Below are 25,869 nucleotides of genomic sequence, written 5' to 3'. Positions count from 1 at the left end.
GGTAAGAAATCAAACAGTAAAAAAAAATAAGTCTGGTCTGGGATATTAAAGAAGTCAAATACACTGTAACATGCACTTTCAGCTTACTTTAAGTGATGTAGTTTGTTGTTCTGTTTTGCAATTTTCGGGTTTATGTATGTATATGAATACAGATATATAAATGACATACAAACATCGTTTTTCAATAAATCCTACTGTGTATAAGATCTGGAGTATGACATCCTTGTAATATATTTTCGTTACGAGTGATAATGAAAGTCGCATTTTTTGTGGTGGTTGTAAGATGTCAGTGGTGATGATATACTGGTTAGTAGCCCATTATATTTTCAATTAACGCAGTAGATGTTTTCTTTGAAAATCTAAAATATCATGCTTCAACCTTATGGTGCAGCATTGTAAGCTACAGCAACTGTAATTATTGTAACTAATCATAACCAGCAATCTAGTCAGCAAAATGAGATCTGAATATTCCCAGAAAACAAACTGTGTACTAATACTTCTTTACTGTTGGGCTGGGGTTGTATTGTCCTGGAGGGACACTGCTTGTGTCTGTTCTGTGGCTCGTGGCAAAGTTCTGCATTTTATTCCACCTGACTTTTCTCCGATTATTTGGTTTCTGTTAAAAACACGCACAATTCATTTCTTTTACAGTCTGTTCTAAAGATTGAGATCTAATTTGAAACCCTTCAGTTTTGTTCTTCATATTGATAAACTCCATGGGATTAAAATTACTGAATGAATCCCCTGCAGTTATTTCAAATTCAAAGTTCTAATAACACAAGTAACTAATTACGGAATTCTGTATCTCTTACATTCTATTAAGTACTATTATTATATTTCTGAAATAACAAGATCCTCATATGCTAGACAAAGTGAATCAAATTTGATGTAGCTTGTTCCCAACATTTGAACTTTCCTTTGGTGTTACTTCAGAACTAGTGGTTACTTTAAGCATGGTTTTGTTTTGTTTTGTTTTGTTTTGTTTTGTTTTTCCTGTATGCTATACATATCATCTGTCATGATTTTAAGTTTCTTTCTTTAACTACATAATTGAGTTATGAATCATTTTAAGTGTGTTTAATTTTTTTTACTGAGGTCTAACCCAATTTAGCAGTGAATTCTAAATACAAGTACTTTAGCTTTTTTTGTATATTAAAGATTGAATTTAGGCTGTCTTTCATGGACTTTTTCTATAGTATTCTCTGTTTTGCTTACAGTGAAAAAGTCTGGGGAATAAGCAATAATTTGAAGAGACCACCTGTGAGGGAACTCATGAATTCGTTGCTGATTTCTGGGGCTTTCTGATTTCTGGACCCTTTATTCTGCTTTTTAGATTTAATTACATGATGACGTACAAATGATGAGAGACACATTTCCATCTGGGGAAATGCAGGTATAAACAAAAGACAAACAAGGAGTAATCTTTGGCTACACACAAAAATAGAAAATATTAAACAGAACAAAAAAAGACCCTTCATTTTCCATAGCAGTATAGGGTGGCTGTGCTTTATGGGAAAAAAAATGTGAGTATTTTGTCTTAAAATTGTGGATGTAAAATTGCAGTGAGTAATGAGTATGTATTCCTCTGATCCCTTAATGTACTTGATGTGAGGTTCCTCTTTCATCGTAGCGAACATGCTGGCCATTAAATACACTGCAGCAGCATCATTAGTGGCTTCAAAGTGCTCCTACTTGCATCACATTTTTCCCTCTAGCAGGTGAGTGAGGACAGTTATTAGCAAATACCAGCACCTGTCACTCACTCCTCAGGAGATGGCTGGAGAAGTACTGCAGGGAATGAGGGCCTCGACTTTTGCAGTTGGAGGCAAGTGTGAACAACTTCTGCATCCTTCATTCCTTTGCAAAGCTTTGTGATCTAAAGATGGCTTGGGCATGTGTAAGGGAAAACTGACCCTATTCAGGGCATGGTGCTTTGCCACAGACTTGTAGGCTATAGAGGAAGGAAGGCTTTCTCAGTGACAGGCAGTGCTCGAGATCCTGACGGTCAGAGTAGACACACAAAGAAGCTTCTGCTGCTTTACTATGTCTGCTTTACTATATCACTATATCTGAAGGAAAGGTTTCTCTGTTGCACCCTTTGTTTTTATCTACAGGGAAAATGTAAAGGAAAGAAATCCTGTTTTATTGAAGAGAAAAATGATTGAAATGAGTTACTTTTAGAAAACAATGTAAACACATGCTTTGTTGCATTTGTTTCTTTAAAAAAGGTTCCAAATATCTGATAGATTTTTCCTATGCCTGGATAGGTAAAAAAATTGCTTAAATCATAGAGAAATTATCAATTTTTTGAAGTTTTATAATATGGATAGGCATAAACATAGTGAAAAACAGAGTTAAGAAGCCATCTTTGTACGTAAACTCCTTTTCCTCATGTTGTCTCTCTCTCTCTCTCTTTTTCTTAAACACTGAAATTTTAAATGTTATTTTCATACATATTTATTTAACTGTAGCAATCGGATTGAGCTGGATAATATTTGCATTAATGTCAGCCACATATCGCAGGGCAAATTACATTTCCAGTATTTCAGGGGAGCTTGCCAGTAGTTTCAAGAATCGTTTTGTAAAAGTTAGCAGATACAAATCATATGGAAATAAATGATGGGTTTAAAAACAATAAAATACAGCATAATCCACATAAAAGTGCTTGAGGGAGAATATTTCTGTGTAAGCAAACAGGGAATAATTCCTTGTTCACTCTGTTACATTTAAGAAAACTACTGATAAACTACCATTGCAAAATTACTCCTAATGTAGAAGGTTATCTACAGCCATCAGAGATCTATCTCTGAGAACCTTGTGCCCAGCCTCCTGTTTGCTTTACATGCTTTTTAGTTTACCATTCTGTTCATGAAAAGTAGTGCACTGTGATTCTGTGCAGCTTCTGCGTTGTTGCTGAGATTTTAGCAGGGTCTTGAGTCAGGGTACTCATCCTGTCACTTCTGTTGTTCTCTCCCTCCTCTCACACAACCAGAAATATATGGAACAGCATCTGTTGTGGAGCCTTCGCTTTGATGCTGGTACGACCGTAGGTAGAATTAAGACAGCTAAGATCAAATGCCTTCCTCTTCTAAGGAAGATTTCCTCTTTGTTCTTCTTATCTTTGTGTAGGATAAGATATTTCTAAAAACTTGATCCTCCTGATTTCTTTTGCTGTGAATTGTGGCATACATGGACATGAAATCTTGTCTGCCCAAGATGCCAACAAGATGATCGCTTAATGAGAAGAGTCCAATGTCAGTCTTGGAGGTAGTAAGTACTGCTGATTTAGTTAGTAAATAAAAATGGGACAGCAGGAGGATGAACAGGACTCCAACAGTTTGTGGGTGTACTTTATGAAATGTGTGGTGAGTGTAACTGTTTTGTAATTGATAGCACCTGCTAATAGTTTCCAAAATCTCGTTTCAATCAAGCTCTTCAATCTCTTTCCTGCAGGAAAGATTTTGCAATGACTTTTTCTCCAGTTTTTAGTGAATATTTCTGTTCTCTTGCTCTCTAATTGTAGTATAAAATGTACTAAAAAATAAATAAAAATGAAAAAAACATAGTAGTCAAGAGCGGTGGGAAGAAATATGTAATAAACAGCTTATACAGCTTACTGTGTTCATAGTCACTGAGTGTGTGTGTTCTTTGATTCTCACTTTGTTGCTCACCTCTAAGTTCTGAGGCCTTCTCTGTGACAAAGTGTTCCAAATTGGGAAGCTTGCCTACTGGAATTACGTGTGTGAAAACGCAGTAGAGAAAAGTCATTTCAGTTTCACTGTGAGCTAAAATCTTACCAAGGATTAACTTTGCTGAATTTGCTTCTTTGACACCTTGCCCTCACTCTGGTTGCAACCCAAGGCCAGGTACATTAACAGTATTTGATAAAAAACACTAGTTTTTTATAGCTATTACGATAGGCCAATTTATCTTATTTACTTTTTAGCAAAAGTAGACACAGGGAATTTATCTAAGCACACAAGTTTAACAAGGTCTTTTTTACCTGTTGTTTCAAGATTTTCTGTTAAATCTATCAGGAATATCTCATGGCATTCAAGAAAGGACCGAGGTGGGCTGTGGATCTGCCTTAGGTGAGGGACTACTAGAAACAAAGATGTAGCTTCCCAGGGACATTAAAAGTCTGCAAGGAATCCACAAAGCTTATCATAAATGGAGGCCCATCCCTCTCTTGAAGAGAGATGTAGAACTGCATATCTTGGCATAGTAAAAGCATACGTAGTTTTGGACCTAATTGGATATTTTACTTACCTATATATTTGGAAAGGAAAATAGTGGCTAAAAAAGAATCAGGGACTGCACAGAGGGTATTAATGATGCAAAAGGCTGTTCTTCTCTGTTCTTCTCGATATTTCAGTTGCTGAATTTTCCTGAGAGCAAAACCAAATATATTATTTATGTTACTTTTCCAAATTACGTGAATACATAATGAATACTAAAAGCAAAACAATAAAAAAAAAAATCCACCAAACTTCCCAAGATGAAATTTGTCAGTTTTTTTTTTTTTTTTTTTCTTTTTTCCTTTCTTTTTTCTGAAGACAGAACATTGTTGCTAATTCTAGAAGACCCAAATAGCCTTCCATTTCATTCTTTACTGCAACACACTTTACAGGTTTTCTTTCAGTATAATTACGTGGGGTCAGTGCCCTTGCTGCTACCGGCTTTGAGGTCACATAGCCCATGTGAAGCTGCTATTACAAATTCCACTGGCCATTATTCCTAGCAGTTGAAGTTCCAGAATGAAACTACAACTATGAATTCTTCAATGCTGTCACTGTCTGCATTTAATATTGAACAAAAAGGTATTTCATATGGCATTTAGAGAGGTACCTGGAAAAATCCGTACCTTGATTGTTCTATAGTAAAGCAACACTTTGATGCCTGCAAGTTGCAAGGTTTGAAGAGGGGAAGGTTCTTTAAGTGTCTTTCATAACACTCCTATTGCAAAACAATTTCAGTTCTTTGGCAAAACATTATACTCTTTATTTGGTAAATAAGTGTGATCATATGGTTAGCTCTGCCTGTATTACATTTTGTGTAACAACAGTATGCACCACTTACTGTTTCTTCATATTCCCTCTTTGCCTATTTTGATGTAAACTGATAAACCTTCAGAGTTTGTCCCAAGGATGAGTATCTCTTTCCCAGATCCTCTGAGCCAAACAAAGCTTACAAAAAATCTCTGTATAGAAAAAAGCAATCAACTCTAGATAGTAACTGTGCCTAGGTTTCAATGTGAGCCTAAACTCGGAAACTCATGTCTGCCATTTAATTGCAGGAATTTTATAGTGCATTTTCCATGCACAAGGTGTTGTTTTTTTTTTTCCCTATGCAATTGAAATGTTGGCATTTGTACTGCACATGCATATAATTTTTTGAAATGATATCTCCATAAACATGTTTTGTATGGTCACTGTTTCTACCTTTCCTTTTTATTGATTGGAAATGTTCCATCGTAGCTCTAAAGAGCAAACTGACTATAAGCACTTGTCAGTTTTGTTGTGGCCTCTTGGATAATGCTAAGAGAAAAAAAGATGAGCATAAATGAAAGTGAAGTTCTAAATTACTGGAACGTTTAAAGGTCTTTGAAAAGTTTATACACAAGCACAGTTAATACTGTCATGCACTGAAGTGCCAAAAGACCGAGCAGTGAAGAATATTAATCTACTTTTATAAAATCAAAGGGTTCATATTTTTTGCTGTAAAGAAATAATTTGAATAAAATTTGACCCTTTCTACAATAGTCTGTGGGTCAAATTGAACCTACTATTAAAATTCTCTAATATCTTTCTTGTATTAGCATTTCAAAACTCAATTTAAATATTCACAGAGCTCTTTTTTTAATAAACTTAACAAAATTCAGGTAATTTCCTTCAACTTTCTTGATTGAAGGAAGGCAGTAGGTGCAGATATAAAAAAGATGTACAGCTACGAGCAAAACCTGAAATCAATTATATATAAGAAATAACATAACACATGGAAAGAAATTAATCAAAAGGAAAAATTTCTACTATATGATTTTCTTGGTCTGCTACCTGCAGGCAAGGAACGTAAATGAAAAAAAAAAAAAATAAAAAAAATCAGCATTCTTCTTATAGATAAGGGGAAAATTAATAAAAATGTTTCCTTCTTACCAGATCCCCCGATGCAACTTGTGTTAAAAGTGAGTGGCTGCAGGAAGAACTTGCGCATTTTAAAAGAAACTCTTTCTTTTTTTTTTTTTTTTAACCAAAGAAATATACTTTATTCTTGCTGTTAAGCTCAATTACATCAGGTCGATGTGGATTTATACTGTCCAAAGAGCAGCTCTTTTCCATTCCTTTTTCTATTAAATTCGTCGTTAAATCATGCTCATAAAGTTTCTGCCTGTCTGAAGGTGAGAAATGGTTCATTCTGCTGGGATGCCACAATTAAAATGTAATGAACAGCTCACAAATTGGTGCAATCTTCCAATCTGGAAAAATCTTTTGAAGTTCAGCCAATTTACATAACAGACTGGAGAGGTTCATCGTGCACAGGTAGTGGTGCCTCTCTTGAGGATGGCTGAAAAAATGTGACATGAATTACCAGCATAACTTAGTTAAGTTAAACAGAAAACTCAGTAAAGGGAGAAGCACTTATGTGAAGGTGAGAGTGGTTTGACAAGTTTTTGCTTTCTTAAAAAGTATATTTACATTTTTTTTCTAAACTGATTTGCCAGTTTGTTCTTCAGTCACCTACTGCCAACAGCATGCTTGTATTTTAAACTATTCCTGCAGCAGTCAGTTTGTCAAGTTGAGGTACTGCCATGTAACATTGAACAGAAGTGTGTTTAGACACCTCTCTTGGCTCTTTTTCTCAATTTTCCTGAAATTACATAAGGAAAATATTTTCAGTTCTCATAGGGAAGAAGGGAGTGGCAGTAATCTTTACAATGAAAACAGGGAATGCTGTCAACTGAAAGCCACAAGTGGACAGACATAGAGTCATGTACCTGGGGCAGGGAGGGGGCAACTAGTTGAGCGGGAAAACGTTTATTATCATTTTATTCTCTTTTATCACATTATCTGGAGAATTGTTGTGTGCATTCATTTCTACAATTCATCTCTGTACCTCCCACCGGAGTTTCTCCTTCTGAAAATCTCAGTGACTGAATGTATCTGGCAGTCCTACTGAAAGTGTGTTATGATTACATCACTACATATTCCTCTCCCTTATTCTACTGGCTGATGTCTTCACTGTGGGCCTGAAATACTTGAACCTGTACTAAAAGAATTCTGTCGAATGCAAGAGAAAGGCAGCATCCCAGTGTGGAGCTTGGGAGGACATTTTGGGTTGTGGCTTGTAAAACTTTATTCCTCTGAAGAAGCTGTTAGATTGTTTCTGTTGCTGTTGGGGTTGTTCGGGTTGCTGTTAAACTGGTCTCTAGGATGTTCTGAAAGTACAGTGGTAGAAACTCTATTTTAACTAAAGCCTGCAGATGAAGCTAAGAAGCCCTGTATGGAAATCTGAACTTTGTGGAATTTCAGTCTTGCTGCCGTATTTGTAATGGAATAAATGGAACCCTCCTTATTTATTCTCAGTGTTCCAGACTGATTTATTTATTTTCTTTAATCATCCTTACTTGTCTTCAGCATATGAATCAATATGAAGTGTTTGCCTTATCATTTTCTTATGTCACTGTTTGTATTTGGAAGAAAATGTTCTTGGAGAAAGAGGAAACAATTGTGTTGATTTTTCTGCAGCTTTGCCCTCTGTAGTCATAGAGCACTGCATACCTGGGTGTTACAGTAAGCTGAGAATAATCTGCGTGTGGCAGCATGTTTTCCATGGAAATACTGGGTGGATTGCAGAGAACATGTAAAATGCATGATGTCGATCCAGTGAATTTGAAGCCTCTCTGATTTATCAGAGTTGTTATTATTTAATGCTACTACTACTAATTACCCTCATTAACCTCTCCCCAGCCACTCACTGTCAAGTATTGTAGGCTTTCTGAAGCATTCTTAATTTGTTAAGAGCACTGATTTGTGTTGCTGCTCTGGGAACACAGGAGAATTCTAGTAGGTGGGAAGGAAGCTAACCACTTAACATTTTCATGAGATAATTATTCCAATGAAATTTTCCCACAGTAGGGTACAAGCATTTTAAGCACAAAGCACTGAATAGGAAAGCATGTGCTTAATTTGAGCATGAGTTTAAGTGGTTTCATTTACAGAGAATTTTGATGAATTCAACTAGGAGAAATGATTACAGAACTTCCCTTGTTTAGTGCTATTGAATTTCAATTATTTTGTTAGGGTTAGAGTGCCATAAAACTGAAGTTCTGCACTGCTGTGTGAGGACTAACAATCTTAGACGGTCAGAGGCTCAAATTTGTCTTTGGAGGAATTATTGTAGCAAATTGGTCTATTGTTAGGTGAATGTAAACTCTTTTTTGGTGCTCTGTTCTCACATTTTCCCCTGTTATTAAAATCTTACAGCGTTGTTGTTGTTGTTATTTTATTGTTTTATTTTGTTGGTTTTTTTTTGTTACTAAATGTGGCTTATCTTTCTAAGTGTTGAGGTAGCATCTGTTTTCTGTTGTGTAAAGATTGCCACACAGCTAGCTATCTTACTGCATTCATAAATATATGTTTACATCTGTGTGATTATTTCAGAAAGATTTTTGTAGGTGTTTAATACATTAATAGTCCTAAAAAAAATACGTGCTTGAGTGTCGGCAAATCTGCTACAAATTACGGAGCTGCCGTTCAGATTTCCCCACACTGCGCTGCCAAGTGGCCTCAATCAGAAGTAATTTTCTCCATGAAGGCACATGCAGTTCACTCGTCAGCCTCTCTGCAGTAGATATTGTTATTTGTATCAAATTATATGTGATGATTTCTTCAAGCAGACTACTGTGCCCACTAAGCCATACATATTTCTACCACATTCATTCCTACACTGCTGCCTCTAATCGTACAGTTTTCTGCTGTCTCTTGTTCATCTGTTTTATTTGGGGGGGGAAAAAAAAGAAAAAGAAAATACTGTCACAGAAATAAATCCTAATAAAACAGTATAAATACCAAGGGAGGAAGTGAAGTACTGAATCCCTCCATAACTCCATTGTTGTGTGCAATACATGTGGTTGCTTGTTTCGTAAAGGAATAGTTATCTCAGGATTTGATATGACATCCAGAATGAAGTAGAGGAAACTTCATTTGCCTTCACAAGTACTAACCAGGATTAGAAATTAAGCTTTTTATGTAGTGCCTTCGGAAATTCTTAACTGTTTATCATATACGTAGCTAATCTGAAGCATTTCGGATCCATCTCCCCTTACATATTATGAAATTCTTTCCCTAACTGCTAGCAGGAAAAGAATAATCAAAATGAGAATCAAATAAAAGCATTTTAATGATCTCTCTGCAATTAACTGCCCTAAACTCTCACACCACCCCAGTTTGAAACTGTACTGTTTTATCTTAGAGCTGCTGATTGTCAGATCATTGTGACACTCAGATGCATTTCAGTGACAGGAATTATTTGGATTTGCATTTCTCTGTCATCATGGCAGTGTTTTGTTGTAGTGTCACACTTAATCAGCATTTTTCAGCAGAACAGGGGTCATACCTTTAACATGTTCTAGTTTAAATTAAAGCAGATAAAGTACAAGTGTACCATACGTGCTTAATAATGCGGTCAGTATAAGTAATGGATATAAAAGTATTAAATGAAATGAACAGTTTAAGGAAATACAGAAGGTAAAGTACTGCACTGAAGTAACTGATCTGTATTTGGGACGTGGTAGACCAACACAATAACAATTGGACAGAAATCAACAGTATCAGAGGAAACAGCTGAAAAAGAAGCCAGTATTTTCAAATTTTCAAATTTATTTTTTATTTTCCTATATAACTCTGCATTTTTAAATAGTTTACATCAGTGAAGAAGTTGAGCAGGCACTGCATAGGTTGTCCTCTAGACAAAAGGGTGAATAACTCTGAAAACTCACTTTCACGTTTTTGAACCAGAGAAGAAGTTGATGCTTTGGCTGATTTGATGTACTGATAACAAGCAGATCCTGATTGAAAAACACGGCCAAATTAAGTAGACATAAGCATGCAAAATTGGTGCTTGCGTTAGTCAGAAATATGTAGTTCCAGTACATTTTTTCTGTGAGATTCCAACTATTAATTTTTATTCAAATTTCATGTCTGCTTATGAGCAAATAATTAGTTGGAGTAGTCAAGAATGGAAAGTTTAATCTCGTTATATTGACTAATAGGTGGCTTTTGATTTTGCTGTTTTTTTAACCCACTTTTTTGTTTGAGTGATAATGATAGCCGCAGAAATCAGGCATAAATATTTCAGTTTATGTGAAACTAACAACCAAAAAGTACTTAATTTTGCTATTATCCATGTGGTCTAATCTTACTCATGTAGAATAATGGCTTTTCCTTCATATATAGTTATATATAATTATTATATAGTTTTATAGAAGTCATCAGTTCTGAGCATGAGCTGCGTGAATTTGGATGCTTACAAGATAGGAGGCAGCTCGACAGGAATAAGACAGGGTGTGTGAGTTAGACAAGGCAGTAGCAACATGAAACCTACAAAAATATTTCTGCACTTGATTGCAGCAAGTATTGCTGCTTTTCATAATGCAGCATCTGATGTCAGCTGCTGAGCTTCTGTTACAGAAAGCTCAGTCTGATTGCTGCTCATATATGACTGGGTAGACATCAGTGTTTGTGCATAGAGACTGCCATATGCAGAGTAAAACCTTGTTTAAGTGGATGCTTTCATCTGATCTCATTGAGATGTGACAAAATTTACATTTGTGCTCGCAAATGCTAAAAGATTTTACATTAGGAAGTGTTAAATACCTATTCAAACCTAGGATTTGTTTATGATTTGTCAATAATTTCTTTAGTCTGAGGTTGGTTTAAAAAACCAAACCAGGCAAGTTTTTGAAGCTTTGAGTGGGTTTGTACTTTGTTCCCCTTCTGCTTTCTTAGAAACAGTCAGTGAAAATTCTAAGATGTGTGTTTCCATGGCTGATGCAAATGAAAGCATACCTACTGGACTTCTGTCATGCTCTTGATCAGTGTGTGATTCTCGATTGTTAGTTTGCTGACTGTGTTTCAGTGACCTGAACAAAAAAACTAGTTTAACATCTGTGAACGCACTGGAATGCCTTACACGTGTGCCAGCTGGATTGCTTTCACATCCTTATTCTGACTTTTACAAGACACTAATTGGAAAAAGTCAGATGACAGCCAGTCTTTCAGGGGGAGGTCAACTTTAACTGAAATGTGAAGATTATGCTTCATAAATCTGAAAATGAAGCTTGTATCTTTTCCCCAGATTAAAAATATGTGAACAATTTTTGAAGGCATATGGCTGCTTCTGAGATGATGCAGAACATGACATTTATCCATTTTTATACCTGGCAGAAATTACCATTTCCCTAAAAGGATTTGTTTGTTTGTTTCATTGTGTTTCTCATTTCTAGTTTACTTATACAGATGCTGCCAGGAGTACACGCCAATAAGGGGCTCAACATTGTCACATATTAATAAAATTGTGAGATCTGGGAGTTATTTTTGATAGCTATTTCAGAAACCCTTATTCTTCCATTTCTGAAATGGAACTGGACACATGTGAGGTGACCAAACTGCCCATATTTAGATGCGTTGCACTGCTCATGGCTTTCCCAGCACATGCTCCTGTTCTCAGTTCTGTACACTGTGATAGCCACTCTTCATTCTGTGTGCATATTCAAGTGCCAGACTTTTTCCCAACATGGTTAGAAAGTGCAATTAACAGTAATGGATACTTTGATGGTGAAAATCTTTATTTCTTCAGCCATAATAATAGCCCCTTATTCTAGGAGATATATTGTTGAATGATGGCTTGCATTGGTGAGTATGAGTCCACATAAGTGGGTTCATTTGGTCAGATTCTCAGCTGGCATAAATAGTCATATTTCCATGGAAGGTACTAGGCTATATTAATTTATGGAATCCCAGCTGGGAATCTCAATCAATTTCAATAAGAGGTAACTATCATATTCCTCTGAAGCAAGAACTGCACAACATAGTCTAAAGTGAATTTTGCTGTTTTAATAAATCTAGGTAGTCCCTGGTTACTAATAAATTACATAAAATTAGAGTGTAGTCAATGTTTGATTTCTTTGAAAAATTTATCCCTCCTTTTTCATCGAGTGCAACAGAATCATTCATGTATTGTATCTCAGCATGATAGATTATATAGGAATAGTGTATTTAATACAGGAAAACGATCATATAAATACAAATTACATTTTTTTTCATTAGCCAGCTAGCTTTCATTTCAAGGAAGAAATACACAGTCAATTATAAATGAGGCTGTGCTTTCATTGGAGAGGGAAATAAGTAATTTTTTTTTTCAAGCCTCAACCATGTATAATGAAATCCCTCTTTTGAAATCCAGCCTTAAGATGGATTTTGAAATATACTGACATTTAATAAAATCTTACTTAAATTAAAATATGTTCAATTATTTCAAATCTCTACTTAAATCTTTGGGTAAATTTTACACCTGCACATGAGATGTCTTTAGGAAACAGTTGCTATTAACCAATGACAGTTAACTGCATCTAAGAAGGAAGAAATTTTAATTTTCGAATATGTTCTGGCTGGCAACCAGGGCTTTATGCGTTACAGACCTGTCAGACATGGCTCTTCAGGAGGCTCTGTAGGAATGGGATGTCTCGGCAACTAGCAGAGTTTGAGACCTTGTGCTGCTGTCACATTCAGGCTCACACTCTGCTCCTGGAACTGCTATGTGCCACTGTTGCCCTTGGTGTGTAGCGCAGCACACCGGGTGTTTCTATAAAGTGAAAAGTAGTCTTTGTCCAAGTCCTTCCCAGTGACTGGTAGTCTGTTACAGATTGCTGCAAATGAATGTACACAGGGAACATGAAACTCTATAAACTCTGTCAGGTGCTTGTTGAAGGAAAACAGCTGAAGCTGAAGTTGATACTATCAATACCTTTATATTAATTTGCTACCCTCAGTTCTGCTAACTCTGGAAGTGAAGCTTGTGAAGGGAGCCTATTAAGTACTGTAATTCAGCATCAAAAAACAATGACTTACAAACAACAAGGGAAGGCTCTTCACTGCTTACATGGTTTTACAAATGCAGCTTTGATTTCCATTGTTAAAACTGTCTGCTGTTAATACTGCAGCCTGATGAATTATGAAAAAAGACATGTGCGAGCATTATTAATACATACTGTTAATAACACTTTGCATATTCTGATTTGAAGTCCTCACTTAGGAAAACAGTCACTTCTAATTTCAATTCCCATTAACTGTTATTTGGTCAATTCTCGTAAATGCTGTACACAGCTGTGGAAGGAAGAAGTAGATAAAGACCACCAGTCATAAGTTCGCTAAGGTTTTATTTCACGTTGTCCTTTTAGATGGTTTTGCCACAGTGTTCCTGATTCTTTTTAAAGGGCCCCTCGAGGATGCCATTGAGGATGAAGAAGAAGAGTGCCTGTCTGAGGAAAATGATACTGTCTCAAAAGAAGACTTTCCATTGGAGGAAAGCTTTTCTGCAGAGTTTGAGCCTGAAAATCTGAGCTGTGAAGAAGTGGAATACTTTTGTAATAAAGGTAATCATTGTAGCCCACCTCTTGAGGGAATTCTGGCAGAACTGTGTCCAATTGGTCAAAAAGATTTTTTTTGGTTTAAAATGTATGAAAAGACAGGAAAATAGTGACTTGTGGAGTTTAGCCTGCTAAGGGGTAAATATTTAAATGTGATGGAAGATTCATTTTGCAGGGAGGTGAATCGTCTTGCTTTTAATGTTTTCCTCCAAGAATGTTATTTTCTATGTATTTAACTGTAGAGAACAGGCCTCAGAAGTCACTTATTATCAGATAGGAAGCTAGCAATGCAGCATGTCTGTTCACTGCTCCTTTGCCTAGGAAACATTGCTAGAAAAACAGATTGTGCCTGTAGATTCTAGGATTAAAATAGAGCTTATTATAGAACTTATTATGCATGGTAGAAAGGTAGTGATTTGTGAAAGGATAACTTTTAAAGTTGCAGATGCCTTTTTGATGCATTAGTTATCTGCAAATTATTGAAGATACATGTCTTTTAGCATAAGCAACACCAGCTAATTCCTACCCAATGTTCAGTTTGCAAAGCTGTGCTGTTTCCAACTCATCTGACAGGAAAAGCACACTGCCATATGCAGAGAACATTGATTCAAACTTCTTCCTGACAGATTTCCACTTGATTGCTTTGTTGTTTGGATTCTGCAGGTAAGGATGCCTATCAAATAGCTGAAATTGTTGTGGTGATGTTCTTCTTAGTTCACAGCCCCCTCAGGCAGTCGGTTATCAGTGGTTTATCTGTATTTACATTCTTTTCCAGATATTGGCATACATTTTGTCATGACAGCTCAATATGCTCCTGTTTTTGTTTTTGTTTGATGTTTTTTTGTTTTTGTTTTTGTTTTTAAATAATTATTATTATTTTTGGCTGTTGCTGCACACAGAGTAAAATTAATCTATTTGAAGAGTCATATTTGACTGCTAAATGTTAGTCCTTCCTACAGTCTTTACAGTCTTCATTCATCTGCAGGGAAGATGTCATTACATTATCTTCTGCATGTCCTCTAATGTAGCTTACAAACTTCTGAAAAGATCTTGTACTTTTCACAATAGTGGTTCTTGATACTCAGTAAGAAGAGATCCTAAGAATTAAGTGGGTCGAGTCCATAGTTGACTGTTGCTGCTACAGAGCTTGCTGTAAAGTATGAGAGACCAGAATATAAAGAGAATTTATAAATAGAATGTTTATGGTTTACAAACAGAGGAACTTAAATGGTGTAATAACAGATACCATTTTGCTTAGCTGAATAAGAGAACTGTTCCTGTTACTGGCATTACTAAATAGTTTAAATAACTATTTGCATAATCATTATACCAGCATCTCTTGGATTGCTTATATTAGTAGTGGAAGACTGGGCGCTACTCTCAGTTAATACCAGTTTGATTCAGTTATTTCTCTGTACTGCTCGTTCTATCTCCAAAGACTACTAATGGAATTACTATTATTTTGAGGTGAAATTCAGAAAAGTGCATGATTTATTTCTTTCTTCATAGCAATCATTATTGCAAATTTGTGTTGAATTTTAAGTAGTCTTTGCAAGTATTTTTCAAATGTTCTTTCCTTTAATGAATCTTTCAAGGAAAACACTGAATCCATGGCATTGTATTCAACAAGCTCAGGAACTGAGTGGGAATACATTTAAACCTGAATCTTAATTATCATATATTTTATTAAGGACATCTGTTGATTCTTCAGGCTGAATACCTTTTGATTGCCCAGCAGTTCTTTTTTCAAGTGTGTTGTAGTTATAAAAGAATCTTAAACCTATCCAATGCAACTGCTGCGGAAGAAAAGTTGAAAAGGAAATTTCTGAGGATGAAGGGGCACATAAAACCCCTAATCTACTTCCAGCTGAGGCAGTGTGACAGAAATTCCTACTTTGAAGTAAGTTGAAAATATCCCTGGAAAAGGATGGAATGAGAGATGAGAAATGTATTGTTTTTAATAATATGTCGGCTTCGGGTGAATGCCCTGCTTCTGCCATGTCCCATCTGAATTACTGTTATTATGTGGCCACGTACATTTTTCTGAGAACAAAATGCAAGTTGACAAAACTGATCTGGAAAGAAAATAAATTTATGTTGTGTCCTTTCTTCGGTTCTTTTGTGGCTGTATTAATAAATATTAAACATGAGACTAATTCTCATTATTCTTGTCATGATTTGGGAATCATTTATAAGCTTTCTTTTAATGCTTCAGTTTTGAAATTAAAAGGTGAAATAAGAAATCAACTTACTTGTCCTAAAAATTAATTTTTCTTTAGCTTCATCAGTAGTTTCTTCTTTCTAAAAACATTTTTTTCTTTAAAATTATGAGTAGCAACTTGAAAATGATAGTATGTATCAAATAGGTTAGAGAGTGGAAAGCAAACAAATGTATTTTAATTTCTGTTTTGAGGGCTGACTTTCTAATGTGCATTTTGCTCTTTGATGGTATCAGCAGCCTGTAAAACAGATATCTTCAAAGGAGGGAAAATAAATGTGGGTCTGTGTCTCCTCATTCTTCCCCCACAGAAAATAATGGGATGTGCTTGGGAATCCTTTGTGCTGTCTCTGCTTTTTCCTCTTGCTAGTGTGGGCCATTAAAGATCCTAGAAAGTAAGAGTTTGTTCAGTGTTCATCAGTCCCAGCTTCCTGCTTCCATTCTCTGTGGTTTCTTCATAGAGGGCGGATGAATAGAGGGGAATTTGTGCAGAAATCTGGAGATGTGGGCAACAAATGGCACCACTGCTGGGGAGGAGGTTCCTGCAAGGCTCATCCATGGGATCACAGAATCACAGAATTGTAGGGGTTGGAAGGGACCTCCAGAGATCATTGAGTCCAACCCCCCTGCCAAAGCAGGTTCCCTACTCCAGGTTGCACAGGTAGGCATCCAGGCGGATCTTGAATATCTCCAGAGAAGGAGACTCCACAACCCCCCTGGGCAGCCTGTTCCAGTGCTCCGTCACCTCACTGTAAAGAAGTTCTTGTGCACATTTGTGCAGAACTTCCTATGCTCCAGTTTCTGGTCGTTTCCCCTTATCCTGTCTCCACACACTGCTTAAAAGAGTCTGACCTCATCACATTGCCCCCCAGACCTCAGATATTTATAGACCTGCATCAGGTTCCCTCTCAGTCTGCTTTTCTCAAGGCTCAGTTCACTTAGCCTTTCTTCATAGGGGAGATGCTTCAGGATGTTCTTAACTCTTCCCCAACTGTCTAAATGCAAGCATCATCTGAGAACAAAGGCTTTTAACTAGAAAAACTAGGTACTGGAAGTAAAATTTACCAAACTAACCATTCAGATGAATGAAACTGAAGGATGTACAGGTTCGCAACATCATATCTTTGGCTTTTTGACTGAAGAGATTTTCCAGTTAAACCTTGCCAGATTGTATTATAAGCAGAGAACAGTCTATCGTTGTCTAAATTGCAAACAACTAACCTTTACAAAGCCATACTCGTCATTCCCACCTTATTAATTTGGGTTTGTGAGATTGATTCAGCAGAATAGTTGCCAGAATTAGAAAGCAAAGGCAAAAGCCTCTGCAAAGTGTGGAGCAAATTAATCACATTGATTGAGCTACATGCCATTTTACAACTTCTCTGTTTTCAAAATTAGGACTTCTGACTATTATTTTTCTCTTTTCCTTTTGTTCATTACTGGCTTCTACAGTAAGGAATCTGGAATATCACACTGCTATCACCATTTTGGCAACCCCACAAAAACACAGTTTAATTTGCTATGTGTCAATAGCTGTTCCTGTATTTCTACAAATACAATAAAATGTGATGCATTTAAGTATATAAGTACTAAAAGCAAAAATGAACACTAGTAATCTACTGTTTATCAGGTATAACTTTAAGCTTGAGGCAGTGAATTTTCATCCTTTTGGATGAAGTTTCACATCCAAGAATGAATATTTTAGAACACCTCATTGTTTAAAATAGGATTTAGAATTTGACTTGTTTGCAATTTTGATAGACTAGGAGTAAGGGAATATTTTTGAAAAACATGATAAAGTAGTCATGAGTAGTTGTAGTGAGCTTAGAAAAGAAAGCTCAAGTGTTCTCTTTGGAGTAGAAACTAAAAATTTAGCGGGAGGTAACACTGGTGAAGATGAATTGTGTTTTGTCTGTGTGGGATCTTTGAAAATTGCTGTTTATGCAATGTCTACACTGCAGATAAGGAGGATATCTGATGATTCTACCTACACAAAGCTTGTATCATCTTGGAATCTCTGTTCCTAAAGATTTCTTTCTCTGCAGTGCCCAATAGTCAGTATCTGGAGTCAGATTCTGTATCAGATTGAGATCAATTCAGATTAAAATCAGATCTAGAAGATGCATTAACTTAGACTCAGGACGTGTACTAGACTTAGGCAAAGATACTCTAGATAAGGAGAGAGCAGCCTGTCCCCTGTGCAGAAGAGATAGATGAGATAGGCTCTTATAGCTAGGAATAGGAGAATAAGGTGATACCAACAAAGAGAAGTGAACTAGAGTCATGATATAATGAAAACAAGAGGGGAGATACGAGAAGGGGGTGCAGACAGTAGAGCAATACAAAAGGCAGGAAGTTATAGTTTGTGAGACAAAAAGCGTAGTAGTAAATGGAGTTCCTTTGGACTGCAAAGTAGTTTATCAGTGACTTTTTACTCCCAGATTACCATCATCCTACCTAGGTACCCTCAGGTCAAATAAAAAATGTTCCCATTTGTTGCCATACTCATATTACTCAATAGGTGTGACACCTCTTCCTCTTTATAAGCAGCAAAAACAATAGGAGCCCTGCCCACTTCTTAAGAGTGAGAACTGGATAAACAAATAAAAGTTCCTTCTGACAAATTACAATTCCTTAGCAAAAGAGTTCAGAGAGGGATTAACTTTCAAGGGAAAAGTTATCACAAGCAGCTGTTAAGTCGCTGCATTCAGAGAAGGAATATGGTGAGAGAAGAGGATGGAGGAAGAACTATAACAGAGACAAAATGTGAGGCTGCTTTTCAGAGAAAAAAGCAAACAGAAGAACATACTTGCTCTGAAAGTAACGCCTCCTATTTATTTCTATGGAAACTACAGTGGGCAGAAAGAACACAGTAATACTGTTAGATAGAGCAAATTCTCAGCTACAAAACAGTATTTTTCAACATAGTCACCATCATTACCTGTGCATTTTTTCCAGCAATGAAGAAGAGGCTGCATGCTGTGCTCATAAAAATCTGCGTCAGCAGAGGTGATGAGGATGTATTGTTTCATGATGCAGAGCTTGAAGGTTCTATAGCACAAACTGCTGCTTATGCCCATAGCTAATTGGAGTGTTGATGTGTGGCTGGGTATCCTGATACATTACTTGTCTTTATTTGTGGAAGAAGAGAAGGTGGTGAGGAGAATCCAGTGCTACCTGAAAATCACAGATTTTGGTGAGAACTCAGGGAATGTGTAGGACTCTGTTTACTGAGTTTAGATCTTCTGCTGTAATCTCATATTCTGTTTGGGATGGAGGGTATGAGCTCAGGAACAAGTTTTCTGTGCATGCACAGTATTTTGTCACTCGGCTGCCAGACCAGTTTAGGACTGGATTTTTTTACGTTAAACCATGTGACCTGATTGTGCAGTCAGACTTGAGATTCAGGGAAATAGCTGTAGTGTCATTGCCACGTAAGTAAAAGCACGTACTAAGCTAAATTCAAATGTGCATTAATGTTTCTGTTCATACTTTGTGTGCTCAAGCTATCAAGGTAGTGTCTATAATACCAGCCTAACTTTTTGTCATATCAGTCATCAGTTTCCTATTTTCTGGATCAGAAAGTAGATATATAACCATTTTGTTTGTTTGTTTGCTTGTTTGCTTGTTTTGTTTGTTTGTTGTTTGTTCTTTTCTTTTTTTCTATTTTTTTAAAAATTTATTTTATTTTTTATTTTTTCCCCAGAAGCCTTTTTAATCAACACTTCTTTCCTTTTCAGTAATGGATTTCATGATGAATTTCTACCTTTTTTCCTATAGCAAGTGGAAGTAGGATCAGCATAAGGCAGCTATACTATAATCACTTTGAGCTCAATAAGATCTTTACAGGCAACTTTGTTCTTATTTCTTAACGGGATTAAGAAGCTCAGCTCTTTAAATTCTTGCATATAACACTGACATTTCCAGGGTGTGTTTGGACCAGGGAGTTCAAAGAGAAGGAACAGAGAGGAAAAGCCAATATGACATTGTTTTTTACCTTGCTGGAGGAGCTGTTTGTGCAAATCGCCTATAAGCTTATTGACCTGAATCTTTGACTCCTTGTTTTCTCTGGATTTGGCTGGAGTGTAGACACTGATAGAGCACTGATACAGGTGATTGCACAGCCCTCGGCTTTGCTTGGCACCAGACATACGGCCTCTACCCTCTCCCCCCCCCAGCCCATGCCTGACATTATCTTTTCCTATACTTTTCTCCTGGAGCTCATATTTGTTTATTTTTATTTATTAATTTTAATTCATTATTTTTCTTTTTTTTTTAATGTAGACTTGCTGAGGAAATGTAATGGATGTTAATTATTTTTGGTAAGCAGAGACAAGAGAGGGCAGGTGTGTCTGATGGTGTATTTTCTTCTCCTAGGATAATGAGAATCTGTGCAATGCCTCACAGTGCTCATTCCTTCCAAAAATACACATTACTTCTCTCTGACTTCTGTGTGCTTGTGAACTTGTGGTTGCATTCTCATGTTCTCCAGAGTGAGCGTTCCTGTATGTTTATCTATATCTCATTCCACTGAAATGCCACACTAATTTTTATTTTTATTTATTTTTTTTATTATTATTATTATTTTCGTTCTTGTATGTCTTCTGTTCTTTTTGGCAAATGCTGAAGGTGAAAGAAGGGGATGGGGGGCTCTGATAATAACCTTTGAGGTGCTCTTTCTCTTCTGAACATCATGCTCTGCTTCTTGTACTCCCTCATTTTTTTCTGGTTGCTTGAGCTTAGAGGACCACATCCTTTCTTTCTGGAAGAGAAATAAGATATCCCAAAAGTTTGGTGTGATTTTTTTTCACCATTCACTTGAAAGCATGGAAAAGCATTCACAATAACATCTGTGAGATTGCTTATCGTATACTCTTTTCTATTTATTGCTAACCCACGTATAAATTTCTATGGCTGTTTTTTCAACCCAATTGAAATTCATGTAAGTATTAACATCAACTTTATCAGGATAAAAATTTGGCTCAAGTTAGACAAAAAAACTCTTCTTTTAACTGAAAGAAATGATTGGTCATCAAGCAGAAAACTGCATCTGAAAAAGAAACTAGCAAGCTATATCTCGAAAAGTAAATAGATAGGACCAATAGAAAACATTATTTTTACGGTACAGAATTATAAAGTGAAACACTTAAACAGCTTACTCAACTTTAAGCAGTTTATCAAAGCAACTACAGCCTTTTCAGTCAGCATATTTTGGTTTTCTTAAGAACAATGGAATTGTGAATTCTATCACAGCTGTGAGGCGAGGGATTATTTGGTTACAACACGTAGTTAGTGTCCCCTTTCTGGAAAGTCACAAAACTTGAACATCCATTGAATTCAAATTAGAGCTCAAATTTGACAGAAAATGAATTGCATATTAATAGGGGTAATCTTCTTTAAAATATGAAATGAACAAATGACAGATTTCACCACATGTTCTTAGTTCATGCGTAGTATACATCTGTTACTAATTGCATCTATAAGGAAGATCCTTTTTGCCTTTTTCTTACAATATGGTGTTCTTGATGCAGTATTTCTGAATACTTTTCAAATGTTCTCAGACATCCACTGAAAAATCACTGTATAACCAGGTCTAAAAAGCAGAGCTGCTCACAGGATATGCGCTGTAAATGGGAAGCGGGGATGTCAGCAGTAATTCACCTTCTGTTGGATCAAAAAAATAATGAAGTCAATTCTGCATTAATGACGTAATTGGATCAATATTGCTTGGAGAAAATATTCCTGGTAGGTTCTAGGAAAGAAGACTTAATGTTTGCTAGTAAATGCTTCTTCTTTGGTTTGACTTGTGGCAGGCTAGACTGCTTTTGAAACCATGTGTAATGCTGTGTGTATGTAGGAAATACAGCTGCAGTGGTTGGTTGTTTTTGAAGCGCCTGTAGTACTGATGTTGTAAGCATTGAACTGCTTACAACCAGGCAAATTTCACTCTATAGAAACACATACATTGCTTATGGAGCCATGATTGTGGAAATCATGTGATAAGATGAGGTGTATGCAATAATAAATTTCAGTGCATTTTATAAAATGAGAAGTTGGATGAAGAATTCTTGTAGGACACAATATTTCATTATCAGGGAAGGAGGAGATTTGACAATTAAGTCAAAATATGAACTTCCCAAAGAGTCTTCAAATTTACAGATTGAAACTTGCTGGAGTCTATCTGAAATCTTTTCTGTGTTCTGTTTCAGGGTGTTATAGAAGTTCATGAATTATCAATTTCTATTTGGATAATTTCTGAATATTATACTAAGGAACAGTCTTTGTTTGGGGCATCTAAATGTCTTTAAAATTATGCTTCTGCTGCTTTTCTAACCTAGTGTTTAGAGCTATATCAGTTTGAGCCACAGGGTTCTACTTGTCTTAAGAGTGTACATGTGGTTTCAGTTTTCAGTGGTGAAATTCCAAGATGATGGAAAACAGTTTTTTTTTCCTTTTAAATCTCAAGAAGTTTTTAGGTAGGAAGAAAGTCTAAAAAACAATATGCAGGAACACTTCAATTTTCTGTAAGAAATACGTCTGAATGGGTGATACTTGTCTTGAGAGGACTTTAGAAGCAAACAATATGAAGATGAGAACATATCTAAACACTTAGAGTATTAGGAAGGTCAGGCTAAGTCTAGTTGAACTGCACAGCTGTGTCTTATCCCATGAGGAGAGTGAAGTAGCTGAAATGGTTTGAAATAACTGATGCTGTTTATAAACATAATCACAGCGCCAATATGTCACTGTGTTAAGATGTCATTTTGTTAAAGTGAAAATTTTAATATGAGTCAAAATAGTTTCCAAAGCATTCTTCTGGATAGTTGTCAGCTTGCATGCATGTAGGTATTCGCTGACACATGGATGTTCACAAATATTTCCTAAAATTTAGGATAAGATACTGTGCATTGTTTCTTATGTCTACTGTGAAAATAGTTTTAAGTGTGCTTAGGACAACTCAAAACATACAGTTACTTCGGATGAAATTTATCCCAGGAGAAATCATGATTGCTCATCAGCATGACAGAAAACAATGGTTCTTTGCAAAGAAACAAATTATTGAGATGATTAATATAATCTAAAATAAAATCAGTGCATTGACATATATACAAGTGTCATTTTTTTCAAGTATAGCAAATCAGTCATCTGAGGGCTAGATTTTTATCAAACTTAACTGTATTTGAAGAGCACGGAGTCTCAGTTGACTTTGGTGTGTATTTCAGATATGCATCAGACTAACTGATAACAAAGTCTGATGCTGATAGCACCAGATTTCTTCCTCTCTCTCTCACTCACTTTTTCTCAGTTTCTCTCCTCCCACCCTCCCTCCCTCAGTCTTTTCCACAAGGCCTGTGAAATAACACCCATTCTCATGACACCACAGCCGCTATAGTTGTTTATGTTGTCCTCACACCAGATGACAAGCACAACAAAATCGGGAAGAATGCCTCCCAACTTGTTTAATATATTTGTGTCAGAGCTGTATACCCATACCAAAAGCTTTCTTGAAGATTTTTTCATGTTATTTACCTGTTACCCAGTGTGATTTTTTCTGCCGAAAACCTGCATTGCCATCAAAATTAAGCACTGCTGCTTGTTAAATATTTACACAGAAACCTTTAAAAATAACTAACCCACAAGAAGATCAACCATGTCCTGTTAGATTTCATTGGCAGTTTTTAAGAATAGTGTGTGCTGCCAAAAAAAAGTGAGTTTACTTTAAATGGACTAAGTACATTGCATTTGTACTTTAAGTTGTATGTGGTTTGTTTCAAAGTTACGTAAGTGCTGTTTCTGAGATGTTCCTGGCCATGATTCTCTGCCTACAGTGTGTTTCTGGGGATTCAAGAGCAGGATTATCAGAGTGTATAACCTCTGAATCTGCTCCTGGTCATGTACTGTGATAATGCACATAGGAAAAGATGAAATCGCTATACTTATTTATAATTTCTGAAGCTCAGCAATCTACTTCATATGGAGTCTTGGAAATTTTCTGTAGGATCTGGAATTATTGCCACTGTAGACTGTGGAAGGAAGAAGAAAAGGCTCTCTTCCTCTCTCCATCTTTGTAAGCGTTTGCAATTACATACATAGAGTGATATAACTTGCTGAAATGAAGCCTACAGTGAGTGAATCAAGTCTTTGATTCAACCCTGTTTTCCCTTTTGGCAAGACAAATTGCTTCAGCCTTCAAAACTATTTCTGTATTGATTTATTATATTTGAGAAGTGATTTTTCACTCTGAACAGCTGTATTAGGATGCTACTGATTTAAGTTTACATTTAAGTGACTAGGAAGAATGAGCACAAACAGAATTTCAAAGTTTTTAATGTTGTCTCAGTCTAAGCTGCATTGTGCTGTTTGTGACTGGTACGGTCCTTCACTCAAAGCTATTTTGTCTGATGATAAAACCATGAGTGTATAAAGCTTGCACATTTTTCATCTCTTTTATGACCTTATCTTTTCCAAGCGGCTTCTATGAAGGTATCCTAACTATAGGAAGCACCTGGCAAACATATATGATATCTGTGCTGCGATAAGCAGTTGTGAACAAGAAAGTAGATCTGTCAGTTCTGAACTGTTCATTGTTAAAATACTTTGTTGATTTAGCTGATTGCAAAATACATTATGGAGTGACTAACAGCTGCTGTTAACATTCCTAGTCAAGAAAGTTCAATAGTTATATCATACAAGAGTTTCTGTATGAGCCTAATATTGATAGGAAATGGGAGCCTGCTTTGGCAGGGGGGTTGGACTCGATGATCTCTAGAGGTCCCTTCCAACCCCTACAATTCTGTGATTCTGTGATTCTGTGAAACATGCGGATTAAAACAGCAGGATTGAGAATAAATGCTAACCCATGTAATTCTTTAAAATACTGCAATAACTTGTGATACAAGCTGATTAAGTCCAAATTGGGAAGTCTTTAATTTGTTAAAAAGATTAAAGTGAAATCACTTGTTAATATTCAAGTCACTTTTTCCTATTTGTCAGTATTGCCAGAGATGTTAGAGTTCTCCTTTGCACATTTCTGGTAATATGTCTCCTTTACAGCATTTAGTCTCCCTGACCAGCTGTACAACATTGAATTACAGGGGTTTAGCATGTCTAATTACAGAATCACAGCATATCAGGGATTGGAAGGGACCTTGCAAGATCGTCTAGTCCAGTCTCCCTCCTGGAGCAGGAAGATCTAGATCAGGTTGCACAGGAACATGTCCAGGCGGGTTTTGAATATCTCCAGAGAAGAAGACCCTCTCTTGAATAACTGTGTCTCTTGAATAAGCGCTATGAAGTTAAAAACAACATTAGAAAAAATGCAAACTTTTGATCTATTTCATTCAAGAAACATTTAGATATTGTAATGAGGGGCACGGTTTAGTGGGGAAATATTGGTGATAGGTGAACTGGATTATCTCAGAGGACTTTTCGAACCTCGGAGATGCTATGATTCTGTTTTTTGAAGAGGAACTTAACAAATTTATTCTGGTAAGATTTAGTAAGGTCAGGATGAAAATTATGTTCATATTAGATTATTGAAGTTCTTTGCATATGAACTTCATTTTATTTTTCCAAGTTGTACTTTGTGTATTCCACAGGTAACTGTAAGACAGAGCTTTCTTTCACCTAATTTCAGCTGGCTCAAGATTAATTCCTAAAGTTAGCTGTGTGTTCTGGAGCTGTTCTGGAGGATGATTCATTTCAACTATCACCAAGTGTTGTCATTTCTGAAGTATTCTAGAATGGGATGAGGAGGAACAGTGGGGGTTCCTCTCTTCTCTATCTATTGGAGTACCCCCACAATTAGTCTTGTATAGCTTAGCTTTTGGACATTTACCTACAGAGGAGAGGAATCCCGCCCAAGTGTAGTTTTGAAATCAAAGAGAAGTTGCAGAGTTTCTATAAGACTTAAATGACCCTTGAATAAACATACTATATGTTATTATAGATTCTTGGTCATGTGAGTGGTTTTTTTTTTTTTTTTAAACAAAGAAACAAACAAAAAACC

General features: G+C 36.3%; 1 protein-coding gene across 2 annotated transcripts in view; it reads left to right on the top strand.

The window, feature by feature from the left end:
- ZFPM2 (zinc finger protein, FOG family member 2) overlaps positions 1 to 25,869 on the top strand; it is a 305,433-nt gene that overhangs the window by 42,691 nt on the left and 236,873 nt on the right. The window contains exon 2 of one of the 2 annotated variants that reach the window (XM_072329719.1): positions 13,490 to 13,648. The exons of the other annotated variant lie outside the window; for it this stretch is intronic. Within the exon in view, the coding sequence (XP_072185820.1) occupies positions 13,490 to 13,648 (159 nt within the window). The remainder of the gene's footprint in view (positions 1 to 13,489; positions 13,649 to 25,869) is intronic. 2 annotated transcript variants of the gene reach the window in all.

Source organism: Excalfactoria chinensis, chromosome 2 (assembly GCF_039878825.1).
Source record: "Excalfactoria chinensis isolate bCotChi1 chromosome 2, bCotChi1.hap2, whole genome shotgun sequence".
In the NCBI taxonomy this organism is placed as follows: Eukaryota; Metazoa; Chordata; class Aves; order Galliformes; family Phasianidae; genus Excalfactoria; species Excalfactoria chinensis.
The sequence above is the reverse complement of the archived record's forward strand: the minus strand, read 5'-3'. Positions and strand labels throughout refer to the sequence as shown.